This window comes from Chrysochloris asiatica, unplaced genomic scaffold, assembly GCF_000296735.1.
Source record: "Chrysochloris asiatica unplaced genomic scaffold, ChrAsi1.0 scaffold00007, whole genome shotgun sequence".
Lineage (NCBI taxonomy): Eukaryota > Metazoa > Chordata > Mammalia > Afrosoricida > Chrysochloridae > Chrysochloris > Chrysochloris asiatica.
This window is the reverse complement of record NW_006408525.1, coordinates 4863644-4879501: the sequence shown is the minus strand read 5'-3', so window position 1 is coordinate 4879501 and position 15858 is coordinate 4863644. Positions and strand designations below refer to the sequence as shown.

The window sequence follows — 15858 nt, the reverse complement described above, 5'->3', positions numbered from 1 at the left end:
CTAATGTTCTCCCATGTAAACTATCACATAATTCACAATAAAACATTAAAAAAAAAAAAATAGTAGTACTACAATGGGCATTGTTTGTTTTCATGAAACAGGAGACAGTAAAGAAACTGTACAGATCTGGAGCGGACCCCTTTGTATCCTCAGAGTACAGTTTCCACCTCCTTGGAATAAGCTCTTTAAATGTAAATTTGGTGGGAAGAGTTTGAGGATAATCATACATGCAGGGATAAGACTATGATTCACACAGTTTCTCAGTGAGAAAGACTAGGCTTTGTTGTGAGTCTACCTTGTCTTTATCCTTAGATGCTTCTATCGCAGATCGCAACATTTTCAAGAGCAGGAGACCAGAGAACTCTTCCTGAAAACTTGGGTCTGGTGTTTCCCTATTCCATGAAAAACAGACAAAATATGGAAAAAGAAAAAAATCCATTTAAATGCATGCATATAAGAATAGTTTCATTTAGCATAGTTATAAAAACTTCAGGAAAACAGCTCAACAGATCTGTTAGGATCATACCAAAAACTTACTGTTCCTATCCTTTGACCCTGTACATCCACATGGAAGAATGTATATAAAAGGAATACCCCAAAAGGAGTTTTCAAGCATAAAAATGTTCATTGCATAGATGAACAAGTTAGATGTTTAATAACAGGAGAATGGGTGCATAGGCACAGATTGTGCAACATTAAATAACAGTGTAAAGTCCGGAATGCTGGGGGGCGCTCACAGGTATCACAGGTAAAGCTGAGCATCCAAAAGCATGATGCTTGTGTATGAGTGACAACAACTGCCTTTGCAGAGGGGACCTACAGGTCACGGTAGGAAAAAGACTTCACACTGAATATCCCTTTGCATTCAATGTTTAATATATTTTTTAAAACCTGTGGATATATTACTTTCAAATATATAAACATTCTTTTTTAAAGTAAGACAACCATTGGTTTTGGATTTCTACTTTTACATTTTCCAAGTTTTCTATAAAGTAGATATGATACTTAGTATCAACAATGTGTTTTATAGATATCTCAATATATTGGAATCCTGTGTGGCACAAACAGTTAAGTGCTCAACTACTAACCCAAAGGTCGGCGGTTCAAACCCAGCTAGTGGTGCCTCAGGAGAGAGACCTGGCAATCTGTTTCTGAAAGGTCACAGCCTTGAAAACCCTCTGGAGCCGTTCCATTCTGTACACGTGGGGTCACCATGAGTTGAAACTAACTCAATGGCAGCTAACATCAACTCAATACACTCTTAACATATATTGCATTCACCTGTTCACATCACTAACTGAGGGATCTAAAAGGAAAGGAGGAAACTTGGGTGGACAGTGTGCTGCGATTTCTGCTAATTCCTTTATGTTAAGGAACAAAGCTACCGTCTTTTGGGACCTCAGTCTCAGAAGTCACCCCTAAGAACATGAGCTGAGCCACTTACATGTTGATGATCAACGTGTCTGTCAGGTTCCCCAGGGACCAGGCTGCTTTGGCCCGGACATTCAGGGATTTGTCTTGAAGTGACATCAAGACTGCATTTGCAGTGTCTGCAACAAATATGACATCCTAGAAGATAAACAAAAGACCAGAGTTGCTTTAGAAGTTCACACTGTTACCTTGCAAATTCTCAAATTTATTTTCAGATAAAGCTTTAACCCTTTATCACAAATTGCTATTTGGAAATCAAAATTCACTTCTGACCTGCTGGCTCCTTATGGCCCGCTGGGTTCAGTAATTGGCTGGAATGACTCACAGAAATCATGGGACAGTCAACCTACAATCTACAACCTACAATCACGTAGCCTAGCTGACAATGATACAAATGAAGAGACGCAGAGGATGAGGTCTGTGAGAGGTCCCAGTGTAAAGGGATGTGCTGCCCTCCCAGAGAACAAACAGTCTCACCAAGCAGGAAGCTCATCATAAGCTGCGGTCTCGACTTTTTATCAGTCTCACCATGTGGTCATGAAACGTTACATCATGCTTCCTGAAGCTAGTCACCCTCAGGCGGCCACCATATGGGCCCTCTTGATCTGCTCAACCTCTACCGATTGGCCTCAGATGTGGTCCAGCTCTCAAGAACAACAAAGAAAGGGCCTATGATCTTCGCATTCTGTGCTTCAATTGATTTCCACCCCAGGAAACAAAGTTCTGACAAAGACATATTTTCCCAAAACACATCATATTCATTATGTATGTGGGAGTTTCAAAAAGTTCAAGGAAAAATGGAATTGAAAGATAATAGAATTTTGCCAAAAACTTTTGGAAGCCCCCTTGAACTTCTGGGTGAGATAAGTGTGAAGGAGAAATTCATTTCCCTGTAACAACTCTCCAAATTCTTATTATCACATGACACTGTCCATTTCATTTTTATTTAATCATGCAATCATTTAAGCATTTACTGGGAACCTAGGGTCTCAGGGAGTAAGTGGTAAGTAATGAAAGAATAAATGAATTATGTTGTTAAGTGTCTTCAAGTCGATTCGAACCCACAGAGACACTGTATAGGACTTCCTAGGAGTAGGTGATGAACTTGAACTGTTGACTTTGCGGTTCAAACCAACTTTGCAGTTCAGCGCATTAACCCACGGCACTATAGGCATTACCTTATGTTAGTAGCAAGTAAAGATATCAGATTACAAACAATTTAATTTCCTTTTACTTCCTATTGAAGAGCTCGAAAGTCATCAAAAAAAAGCAGTGCTATCAATTCCAAAAGAGACAGAGAGGTGTGAAATCGGCTCACTCTGACCTGTCTGAGACAGGGGAAAAGCACATAGACTCCAAGGGCCCGGGAGGTGGCAGCTTTCACCAAACGGTTCTTACTGTCATTGAGCCCGAGCAGCATCGTGATGCACAGGATCTGCCTGTCATTCTGCAACAAAGGGAAAGTGAGAATGAAGTAGCTATGAGTCAATGTCTTCAACATGTGACCAAAATATCTGTATCTGAGTCTGTCATCAGGAGCTGAAAAGAAGTGTAACCTTGAGGCTACCTTTGGTAAAGAGCAAAGGTTCAGTTCCGATTCAACTACTACCTGAGCACCCATTTTACAATGTTAAGTGCTGTTGAGTCAGTTCCAATTTATAGCAACCTTGTATAGCGTTTCTGAGGAGTGGCTGGTGCATTTGAACCACCAACCTTGAGGTCCAGTGCTTATCCCACAGCACCACGCCACTTTATATAGAGCACATATAATATCTGTTCTCACATTTAATCTTTATAATCATCCCTGGTAGCGACGTGGGTCACGTGTTGGGTTGCTAACTACAAGGCCAGCAGTTTGAATCTACCAGCTGCTCCGAAGGAGAAAGAAAAGCTGATGTGCTCTCGTAAAGATTTATAGCCTCAGAAACCTTATACAGGGTCAGGCGGGCAGGTCAGCACTGATCAATGGCACACAACCACCAACACCACCACTGCATTAAAACTGCCGTCTTTCTAAAAGCTTGTTATGTAAAAGATAACCAGACACAAAGGCCATTGTAGGCTAAAGAACACAAGCAGTTTGGACACCATATGTATTGGTACCCAGCTGTATATTTTCATATACTCTCTCTATATATTCTTATTTGAGGGACATAAAAGAAGGTAGAAATAATAAAACTAGATTTCAGAGAAGTTCAGATAATCAAAGGTGAAAGGGCTGGGATTTAAACCCAGGGCTAACTCTCAGATATGAAATCTTTCTGAAGCCACTCTGACTTTAAAACGTCCATTTCTAGTATCTACCTTTTAAAGCACAGGGAGGAAAATCACTCTGGATACATTATGGTTTTACTTTATGTTTTTCCATTTGCAGCTCCCATACACCCTCACTCCATTTCCTGTTCTTCAGAAATAATGCTGAAGACTGGCTCAAAGTGAAAAAGAATCAAATTCTAAGTCTGATGCCCTGAAGCATCATTAAATGATGAAAACACGCCCTAAAGTTACCGGCAGAAGGCTGAAGGCCTCTGGTAAGATGGAAGACAGGGCATCACAGGCGCTGGCTTGCAGAGTCGGGTGCTCTGAATTCTGGAGGGCTCTGGGTAAAGGCCCGTTCAGCATCATCGTCCAGAATGTCACCACCTGGAACAAAGACACAGCTGAAACCCAGCATTATTTGACAGCAAAGCTCAAATCATGACCCTAGGAATGGCTACAGTTCAGCTTCAGTGGAAGTCTAGAGAGGGAACTAGGGCTAAAGACTTTTTGTTGTTGTTTGAAAATATACTCAGCAAAACATGTAACAATTGAACAGTTTCTACATGGACAAAATTCCTTGACATTGATGACATTCCTCGAAATCATTCTCATCCTCCTTTTCTGAACTGTTCCTTTTGACTCACTGTTGTCAACTTGATCCCACATAAAGAGTTCTTGAAACAGCACAACGTTCAAGGCAGACCTTCTTTACTTGTGAAGCTAAACTACTATTTGGTTTTACGATTTCTGGGGATATTATTGGTTTAAGGTTTAAAGATGATCTCAGGCCGATATTTTCAGGAGGTTTTGTTGTTGTTAGCTGCCATCCAGTTGGTTCCAACTCACAGCGACCCTCCATACAACAGAACAAAATGGTGCCCAGTTCTGCATCCTCCACACAATTACTGTTACCTCTGAGCCCACTGTTGCTGCCATTGTGCCAATTCATCTCATTGGGGGTCTTCCTCTTTTTCAATGAACCTCCAATTTACTAAGCATGAGGTCCTTCTCCAGAGACTGGTCCCTCCTGATATTATGTCCAAAGTATGGGAGATGAAGTCTCATCATCCTGGTTTCTATATGGGGCATTCTGGCTGTACTTCTTCCCACACAGACGTGTTTGTTCTTCTGGTAATTCATAGTACTTTTAATCTTCCTCTCCAACACCATAATTCAAATGCATCAATTCTCTATGGCCTACCATATTCACCGTCCAACTTTCAGATGCATATGAGGCAATTAAAAACATCATGGTTTCAGTCAGGCACACCTTAGTCCTCAAATTGATATCTTTGCTCTTGAGCATTTTAGAGAGGTCTTGTGCAGCAGATTTGCAATAGGTCCTTTATTTCCTGACTGTTGCTTCTGTGAGTGCTGATTGTGGGTCTAAGCAAAAAAGATTGTTTTTGACAACTTCAATCTTTTTTTCATTTATCATGTTTCAGGGGAAGACTAGAGATTCTTAATTGCCTTCAAGGATGACAGAAATTGTGACGTGAAAAGAAGAGGTAGGATGACAAAGAAGAAAGGAAAAAACATCACTAATGTTGAGTTGATTTTGCTTGCGTACTAAATAGACCCCTTTTTTGTTTGAGATACATGTCTGTTCTCTAAAGAACGGACACAGTGTGGGGAAAACAGAAACAAGCTGAGATCCAAGGAATTATGGAAGAATCATGGAAAGATTAAGAGAATTAACATTGTGGTTTTTTTTAAGTATATGTGCCAACATCTTTCCATTTCATTCACTCTTCCAGCAGCCCTGTGAGTTAAGAACTATTATTTCTCTTCATAATAAGGAAACTCTGCTCATAACCACATAGCCCTAAGTGGTACTCCTTACATGTAATTCCAGCCCTTCTGACTCGAAGTCCTTGATTCTTCCTACTATTCTAGCCTGCTACTTGGGCATGCTGAATAACCAAACTAGACTGGTTTTAGACAAAAGAAATGTTGGTTTTTCCACTGCTGGTAGTATGTTCTATATAATCCTATCACATACTGAATTACAAATGAAACACTTATTCTTGTTAGTGTCACATCATCCTACATCACAAACCATCGTTTTCATCACTTGAACAAACCACGCCATCTATTCCACTTTATCACTGGGCCTCAAATAAAAGTGCTACAACTGAAACACTAAGAAAAACTATGAACTCACATGTTCTTACCAAAAGGACTGGCACTCTCTGGTTGGGAGCTACGGTAGAATCTGGTTTATTCTGTTGTATTAAGCCTGTCCCCAATTCTTCCAGAAGCTGCCAAGACAAAAAGAAAGAAATTATCATGGCAAAGTATTACAACTATGGAGATTACAAATAATATCACTGTAGTTTGGAGATCACCTCAAATTAAGGGATAAAAGAATTTCCAATTGTTTTTCTTTCAATTCTCAGTAACTCCTATCTCATGGGCGTTCTTCTCAGAAAAATCACCAACTATATAGTGTTAATTTATCACCAAGTCAATTCTTCCAGTTTATATGTACAAATGAAGATGGAGGAATCTCTAATTTCCTTACCAGAAATATCCGTAAAAGTATTTGTATTTAAACCTACTCCAAGAAATATCAGCATTGATGGATATACAGAAGAGGGAAGAAATACTACAAGCGTAAAGTGGAAGGGAAAAAAGCATGTATTTCTTAATGAAATATTACCTTTGCTCCATGAAGCTGAATGGATGGATCTGCTTCCCCCATGCACTTGCAGATCACCTCTCCAAGGTCCATCAGGTAGACCTGGGCCATTGAAAAGTAGCCCCTTGCCAGATGAGCCAACACCTGCCAAGAGAACAAGGGCAGGAAATTAACCTTGTGACCTGAATTCAGGGCTGTGATATCCAGAAAAGTGCTTCACTATTTCAGAAATCATTCACATTTGACAAAGACTAAAATCTGATATTGAATGAAATGAAGAGTGATCATATTATTTATTTCATGATTAAAACCAATGAACTATACCATGTAAATTTAGAGTGTTCTACAATTTATGAAATGTTTTTGCATTAATATCATCTCGTTTAGCCTAGGAGCAATTCTTTGAAAAGGTAAAAGAATGTGTTCAATGTTCTACAGATAACTAGCAATAGAATTTAGGATGAAGTCCATGTCTTAGGTCAGATATGAGTGTAGAAAAAGCAAGTATCTTTATTTAGGGTTACTTCCTTTAAGGAAACCTTTTTTTTTTTCTTTTTTCCCCCTAAGCTGATACAAGACCAGAGAAAAGTTTATAAAGCACTAAACATTTAACTTTAGTTTTCAGAAGTCAAAAAAGAGTAACAGTACAACTTCTTACAGGATTAATTAATTAAATACTTTGTCATATAATACCTGAAGTTACTAAAATAACATGCAACAAGAAGAAAAAGGAATGAATCTGACATTTGACAACCACGAACCCCTCAAAACAAAATAACAACAAAAATGAACCACACAACTCCCAACATCACACAGCGGCTGCTGCTGTGTGACAATCGAGGGGGTTCCGACTGATGGTGACCCTGTGTAGGGTGGGTTTCCAAGGCTGTAAATCTTCACAGAATCAGAAAGTCTCATTTGTTCCTGCAGAGTGGCTGGTGGATTCAAGCTTCTGACCTTGTGGTTAGCAGCCTACCGGAAAACCCCTATGTGCTCACTCCACATAATCACACTATCAAGAAGGAGTGGTTACTTCTAAGTCAAAGATGACGAAATGCAATCTCCTACCTGTAAGGCCTCCAGTCGCAGAGGGGACGGTTCATAGGTGCTTCCTGCTGTGGAACCAGCCTCACTACCTGAACAGGACTCCTCTCTGGGCAGTACAATGAGGGACATGCAAAGTCGAATGAGCCAGCAGGGCTCTGAAGCGCCCCTTGGTGAGTTGCTTGTGGTTTCTTCTAGAGAGGGTCCTGAGGGGGTTTTCTTCCACCAATCAGGAGGGCTCACATGAGGAGTTGCTGAGTTGCTATTACTGAGTCCAGAAGAGCAAGGCTGTTGTAAAAGTAGCTGGACTTCAGGTAAAGGTGCATGGGTGGACACTATAGCTCCCAAGAGCGTGAGGCTTGACACGCGGACATTAACATCTGCCAAAGGAAACAGCACGAACCTCTCAGCATGGGAACAGAGTTATCACCTCTAAGAAGCTTGACTGTCTCTGGGAAACAGTTAAGAATTATGGGACTCTTGTGTAAGCTGAATCTAATTAAATGTCTGGAGCCCTGGTGTGGCACTGTTGGACAAGCATTGGACTATTAGCCACAGGTCAGCAGTTCAAACTAACCAGCTATTCCTCGGAAATCCTATACAGGGTCTCTATGAGTCAAAAACAACTCGATGACATTTAACGACAATGAAACGTCTAGCCCTAACTTTCAGTTTAAAAGAAATGCACGGGACAGAAGTATAATCATCAGATGTGCCCAGTAGGTGAAACTTTCTACAGGACAAATGGCTTGGCCTCTATAAAAATAAGTCTCATGAAGGGAAAGAAAGTGTGGGCTACTCTAAGAGATGAAACTGACACAATCACTAGAGGCAATGTATGAAACATGAATGAATCTGGCTTTGAAAGAAAGCTATGAAAAGGTTTCTTGGGACATGTGGAGAGATCTGAATGTGGACTATTAGATGATAGTGCTATTAGATGGAATCACTGTTGATCTTCTTGGTGGTGGTGGTGGTGGTTATGTGCCGTGGAGTTGGTTCCAACCCATAGCGACCCTGTATATGGTTTCCGAGGCTATAAATCTTTACTGGAGCAGAAGGCCTCATCTTTCTCCCATGGAACAGCTGGTAGTTTCAAACTGCTGACCTTGAGGTTTGCAGCCCGATTCGTAACCACTACGCTACCAGAACTCCTTGTTTATCTTCTTAGGAGCAAGAATAATACTGATTTTCAAGAGATAGTCTTTATTCTTAGGAGATGTGTGAAGTATTTTGGGGTGATGAAATATCTTGTCTTCAATTTACTTCCAAATAGTTTTGGGAAAAACAGTCATATATACACATACATGTAGACAGAGAAAAAGCGAGTATGATAACATGTTAGCAACTGGTAAACTAGGTAGAGATACACAGGTGTTGACTGCACTTTTCTTTTGAGTTTTATGTGGATTTATTTTTTAAAGTAAGAAGTTACTAAGGGACAATGCCAGACATGTGAAAGGGACCTTGGAGACATGGTTGATTCCTTTCAGTTTACATAAAGTGGAGGAGTGGATTAAGTCAAGAGGTTTTCACCTCACTTCTGTCATTAATGTGATGTTGTTGTTAGGTGCCATTGAGTGGGTACTGACTCATAGTGACCCTGTGCCATCCTCACAATTACTGTTAAGCTTGAGTCCGCTGCTGCCGCCACTGTGCCAATCCATCCATTGGGATCTTCCTCTTTTTCACTGAACTCCCACTTCACCAGCATGATGTCCTTCTCCAGGGACTGGTCCCTCCTGATAACATGTCCAAAATGTGAGAGATGAAGTCTCACCATCCTGGCTTCTAAGGAGCGTTCTGGTTGTACTTTCAGATTTGTTTGTTCTTCTGGCAGTCCATGGTACTTTTAATATTCTTCTCCAACATCGTAACTCAAATGCATCAATTCTTCTACAGTCTCCCTTATTTATTCACTGTTCAATTTTCAGATGCATATGAGACGACTGAAAATACCTAGGCTTGGGTTAGGCACACCTTAGTATCCTCAAACTGATTATCTTTGCTCTTAAACACATTACAGAGCCCTTGTGCAGCAGATATGCCTAATGCAATATATCATTTGATTTCTTGGCTGCTGTTTCCACGAGTGTTGATTGTGGGTCCAAGCAAAATGAATTCTTTGACCATTTCAATCTTTTCTCCATTTATCATGATGTTTACTGGTCCAGTTGTGAGGATTTTTGTCTTCTTTACACTGAGGTGCAGCCCATACTGAAGACTATACTCTTTGATCTTCATCAGTAAGTATTTTAAGTCCTCTTTGATTTAAGCAAGTAAGGTTGTATCATCTGCCTATTGAAGGTTGTTAAGGAGTCTTCCTCCAATCCTGAGGCCACATTCTTCCTCATATAATTCAGCTTCTCAGATTGTTTGCTCAGCATATAATAAGTAATGGTGATAAAACAACAACAAAAACAACCCTGGCAGACACCTTTCCTGATTTTAAATGATTCAGTAGCCCCTTGTTCTGTTTGAATGACTGCCTCTTGGTTTGTGTACAGGCACAATGAAGTGTTCTAGAGTACCTATTCTTCACAATGTTAGCCATAGTTTCTCATGATTCACACAATCAAAAGTCTCTGCATAACCCATAAAGTAAAAGTAAGCATCTTGTATTCTCTGCTTTCAGCCAAGATCCATGGACATAAGCAATGACACCCCTAGTTTCACATCCTCTTCGAACTCTGGCTTGAATTTCTGGCAGTTCTCTGTTGATGTACTGTTGCAGCTGTTTCTGAATTATCTTCAACAAAATTTTACTTGCATGTGTTATTAATGATATTATTTGATGATTTCCTCATGCCACTGGGTCACTTCTCTTTGGAATGGGCACAAATATGGATCTTTTCCAACCAGTTGGCCAGATAGCTGCCTTCCAAATTTCAACACCTCCAGTGTTGTATTTGTTTCTTGAAAGATTCAATTATTGGAGCCCTGTTTCTGCCAATAGCTGTAGTGTAGCTTGGACTTATTTCTTCAGTACTATCGGTTCTTGATCATTTGCTACCTCTTGAAATGGTTGAACAGAGACTATTTCTTTTTGGTACAGTGACTGTGTATTCCTTCCATCTTCTTTTGATACCTTCTGCATCATTCAATATTTTGTCCATGGTGGTGGTGGTGGTGGTGGTGTTTGTGTGCCGTGGAGTTGGTTCTGACTCATAGCGACCCTGTATAGGGTTTCGGAGGCTGTAAATCCTTACAGGAGCAGAAAGCCTCATCTTTCTCCCGCGGAATAGCTGGTCATTTCGAACGGCTGACTTTGAGGTTAGCAGCCTGATTCGTAATTACTATGCTACCAGAGCTCCTTATTTTGTCCATAGAATCTCAAAATTGCAAGTCAAGGTCCAAATTTTTTCACAGTTCTTTCAGCTTGAGAAATGCTGAGCATGTTCTTTCTTTTGGTTTTCTAACTGCAGGTCTTTGCACATTTCATTACAGTACTGTGATGAGGGACCCCGAATGCAAGATTTACCTTTCAGGAATCCACTTTATACATTAGTGGAAGGAGCGAACTGGGCTGAGTTTCCATCTCATTTGAGCTCAAAAAAATCCTATGATATAGGTGTAATTCTTCCTATAGGAGGATATTTAGGTTCAGACAGGGCCATAGCTACTAGAAAAAAACAGAACTGGGCCCGAGACCCTCCTTGGACAGCTCCAGCTGGCTCCCGTGCTCTTTTCACGGTGTCCCCCAAAACACCCACACTTCTAGTTCTGTAATTCTGACAGGATGACTTAACATGTGGACTGATCCTAAAGTCTACAAAGAACCCACACGTATCCTAAAGGCAAGTAGGACATATGAGAGGTTTCCAAAAGTTTGTGGAAAAACGGAATTATAAGATAATGGTACTTTCCCATGAACTTTCTAAAAATTCCCTCAGATGTGTGGGAGCAAGTTAAGAAATAACAGAAAGTAAGACTCTGGAGTGAGTTAGTAGGAAATTTGAAGTTCTGGAATCTTATTTGAACTTTAGAGGTGATAATGTTAAAGAAATTAGTCTTTGTATTCCAGTTTCTTTTTCCAAAAATAGCATATCTATTCATCCGTCCAGTCAGTCATCCATGCTTGAAGGATATAAACTATGATACATTAGAGGGGAACTCTCTGGCTCAGTCCTAAATCTACAGGGATACTTTGCTCACTGCATGAACCATGAAAGAGGTACTAAGCTTTGCAATTAATTCTCTGTATCACTTTCTTCAAGGGAAGTCTACTAGGATTCAGGCAACAGTTGTGCCCTTCCACAGTTGTAGGGAGTAGTGAATTTATTAGAACTGTAAATACAAAGTAAATGTCAGTCCAGGTTCCTATCTCTCCTTTGTTGTTATGTGCCATCAAGTCAGCTCTTACTCATACCAACCCTGTATAGAGTTTCTGCTGCCAGAGCTCCTTACCACCACCACATAGGACCCAGTAATTTAATCAAACATTAAATAAGGTGTTGCTGTGCAAGTGTTTTATAGATGTGCTTACCACCTACAATCAGCTGACTTCAGGTAAAGGAGATTACCTAGATAGTGTGAAAGGGCCTCATTCAATCAGCTGTAGGTCTTAAAAGCAAAAACTAAAATTCCCCAGAGAAGAAGAAAAACTTCTGCTTCAAACTGCAGCATTAATTCCTGCCTGAGATGCCAGCCTGCTGACCTGCCCTACAAGTTTCAGACTTGCCAGACCCTCTGTATGTGTATGTAATAATATCCTATTGGTGCTATTTTTCTGGGGATCCCTGAATGATACCAACCTTTGTGGCGGATATAAGGCTTTATTTGATTCCAGACTTTGGTCAGCAGGCTGAGTTTCAGACGGTTGTAAGGTGCATTTGATACTAAATTTGCAAGGCACTGCAAACACAAATGAGAAAACAGCCCATCAATAATAGTAAGCCACAGCCTAGACACAGAACCGTATCGCATTTACTTTTTAAAAGTTTTCACTAATTTAAACATCAGCCTTTTTTGGGGGAATGTGGAGGGTAGCACTTGTATTCTCACCGGTACAACTTAATACTAAAGATAAAAGAGAACTTTAATAAGTGATTTATTTGGACATATAGATTGTAAGTAAGATCAGACAAGTTGATGAAGACTTCCAAATAGGGTAACTTTAATAAAATCACTACATTTAATTATATTCTTAAGTCAAGTTACTTTTGGACAATGTAAATCATGATACAAAATTAAAAGCAGAAAAAAACCCTTTGGAGCTCACAGATAACTTGACAATTTACCTTAATGATCTGAGTAAGCGTTTGTGAAGAGGACTCTGCCACTAAAGCCAACAAAAGACATCTGTGTAACTCTTTAATGCTGGAAGCGATCATCACAGAGAAAGGAGTAAAAGCCCGTCTGTGGTCACTGGTATCTTCAGCAACAGAAAGAAACTGCTTGGACCCTTCCAAGATGGCAGATAAAACTTGCAGAGCACAGGCTCGTGTCTGAAATTTCAGGATTCACATCTGTTAGTTAAAAAGCAGGAATGGGTTCCTAGTTTTCTATACATTTATTAATTCTATATATAAAATAACTTTAATTAGAAAAACAAAGAGGATGAGATTACCAATCATAGCTGAAAGCACGCATGAACTACTGTATTTTTCACATATAACACTCCCATGGAAATAGAAGCACACACACATACAATGCACACAGCACACACAGGAAACTAAAGCAAGGTCTTCAAAAAACCATATAAAATGCATGTTATGTACATAAAAATATGGTAGATCATTTACAGCAGTCACCTAACAAATTACCTTAAATCACACTGCTGTCAGGCTTTCTTATAGTAAAGAGTACATTTTAGCTATGTTGTTGTTTAGTGCCGTTGACTCAGTTCTGACCCACAGCGACCCTGTATAGGGTTTTCAAGGAGCAGCTGGTGAGCTTGAACCGCCAACCTTGCATTTTAAACCGACTTTGCAGTCCAGCGCATTAACCCACAACGCCACACCAGGACTCATTTTGCCTTTTTAGTTTTAGCTATATCATAGTAAAAATATCTGAAATTTTGAGCAAGAGAGGGGCTGTGTGCTGACGACCAGGGGGAAGGCTTGCAGGGTATACCCTTTGGTTGGTTGATGATGCATGGAGGGGATTGTAACTATGGCAATGAAACGATATACGATAGGATGTATGTAAAGCTAATGTTCTCCCATGAAAACTACCGCATAATTCACAAAACATTAAGAAAAAAATTTTTTTGAGCAAGAGAACATCAAGATTAGAGATCTGATTCATTCAAGTATAAGAGTCCAACTGAAAAGACAGAATTAAACAGTCCAGGAAGAAGACAAATACACTCATCTAGAGTCTGTTTACAATCAAACTTTTTGAGGACATTCTGCTGTATATTTTACTCTGAAGCATCTATGAGTGCACAAAGTTAATTAACTTATATAGCATTTTGGTTCTTTTCCCCCCTTGAGAGATAACATCCATATAGAAATCTGATACTGTAGCAAATTACACTTGTTTCAATTCTGAATTAATTTCCTTTAAAATCTTATTTAATGGACATATTTGTTGTGGCAAAAATGTTATTTACAATACTGAATCTGGTTCAAGTTGTTTCATTTATCTTATATCAATATGCAATAAACTGTTTGCCAGTTCTAATCAGCAAGTTCAGCAGAAATCACGGATGTACAAGTATAGGTACAGCTCTCCAGAGAGCTCACTTTGTTGAATACACTTTACTGTCTGAGCCTTTATAATGACAGATGAAAGGCTGTCTAACTGTACACACATCAGAGGGTTTTCACTTCCTTGGGCATGAAGCTTGTCCAGAGAACAGGAAAGCATTTCTCCTCTTTTGGTCCTTAAAATTGTAGCAGAAATGTGTACTACGGTAGCTCAGTCAACCCTCATGTTTTTCTTTTTTATGTATGTTTGGTCTCAGAATATTTCTGGATGGTGGTATTTTGAATGGATACCATAGAAGTTTCAATGCAGGGTACCTGGCTATCTTCTTCTTTGGTTTTGTCCAAGTACTGATTATTCTTTACATGTCTCAGGGTTAATTTGATCAGTTCACACTGCTAGTCTTTTAGGAAGCATTTGAACATTGTTTTCAGGGCCTTCAGATTTGACGCACATCCAAGCTAAGGTTGTCTGTTTCAAGGTCTTGGAAGGCCATCTATGAGAAAGTCTAGACATACGTTTATCCACCTATTCTAGACAGTGGAATGTCTACCCTTCTATTACAGCAACAAATCCTATCCTTTTCAGGCTGTGTTACTAGTTATCTATCTAGATTTTAATTTGTTTCCACAGTTCTAGCTCTCCAAAACAGAAATAATTACCATAGAATTTGAAAATCAGAATAAAAATTTTCAACAGAAAAGTCTGTGTTTTAGTGTGGTCCTTGGAACAAGTCTTGATGCTACATCTCCACAGTATACCTTTGTAATACCTCAATCATACAGAAAAAAACTCTTAGATTACTCATCTGTTATCTTTATTGGTAATCTGCTCTGTGGCTCCTGGGAAGACCAGGTGTGCTTTCTAAAGCACACACGCAGCATGTAAGCGTCTGATAACTTCCCAAGTCTCATCACACTGCCAAATCCTATGGAAATTTATAAATTTTCTCCTTCGCAACCCATTCTAGCATCTTAGGTTCTAGGTTCCTAACAGTAATCTCTGTCTCGTAGTGATCATCTTCACTGAAAGTCCAATCATCTTTCTGTCTTTCCATTTGTCCTGGTGTGGCACTGTAGGATCAGTACCAGACTATGAACTACAAGGTCGTCAATTCAAACCCACTAGCTGCTCCTCGGAAACCCTACAGGGTCACTATGAGTTGGAACCAACTCAATGACACTTAAAGGCAGAAACAATCCTTATCTGATTAAAAGACTAATTTTCAGGGAGGAGTTAATATCCAAGAAGAGGTAAATACAAGATATTTCTAGCTACCCACAACTGCCAAGCCATTTATTTGTCTTTTTTTTTTTTAATAAGTTTTTCTTATGTAAATGTGTAAATATTACTTGTGATTTGAAAAACAGAAACAAGTTTTTAAAAAGTGATCATACTGTATATACAATTCTATATCCTGTGTTTTCATAAAACAGAAGCATCTTTCTAAGCCTTACTCATCCTTCAAAACCACTATTGTCTAAGCCACGCTATTATAAACAACACTCCACTCTACATTTTCATAAAAGAAAGAGAAGCTCAGCTACTTCCGTTATAACTCAGTACGCTCAAGCATTAAGGCAGCTCTGGGGCAGGAGGCTACCCAACGTTTGACTCTTGGTTCCTGTCTCCCTGACTGTTATTTAAATAAGCCCATTTCCTATCCTCCTGGCTGCCCAGTGTTCTAAAGTAAAGATTTGGGTTAATATTAAGAAGAGATAGTTCTGACAGATTTACTCAGCCAAGAAAAATAATGGAGTTTTTACACTAATTTGTCATTTTTTTCCTCCTTATTATCAGGCTTGGAGTCCTGGTGTGGCACTGTGGGTAGT

General features: G+C 39.6%; 1 protein-coding gene across 1 annotated transcript in view; it reads right to left on the bottom strand.

The window, feature by feature from the left end:
* The window catches only part of HEATR6 (HEAT repeat containing 6), a 57693-nt gene that overhangs the window by 16435 nt on the left and 25400 nt on the right, over positions 1–15858 (bottom strand). Inside the window, exons 10-18 of the mRNA XM_006833625.1 lie at positions 12616–12822; positions 12130–12229; positions 7400–7755; positions 6353–6475; positions 5865–5951; positions 3940–4074; positions 2756–2878; positions 1445–1569; positions 296–392 (exon numbers count right to left, since the gene is read on the bottom strand). Of these exons, the coding sequence (XP_006833688.1) occupies positions 296–392; positions 1445–1569; positions 2756–2878; positions 3940–4074; positions 5865–5951; positions 6353–6475; positions 7400–7755; positions 12130–12229; positions 12616–12822 (1353 nt within the window). The remainder of the gene's footprint in view (positions 1–295; positions 393–1444; positions 1570–2755; positions 2879–3939; positions 4075–5864; positions 5952–6352; positions 6476–7399; positions 7756–12129; positions 12230–12615; positions 12823–15858) is intronic.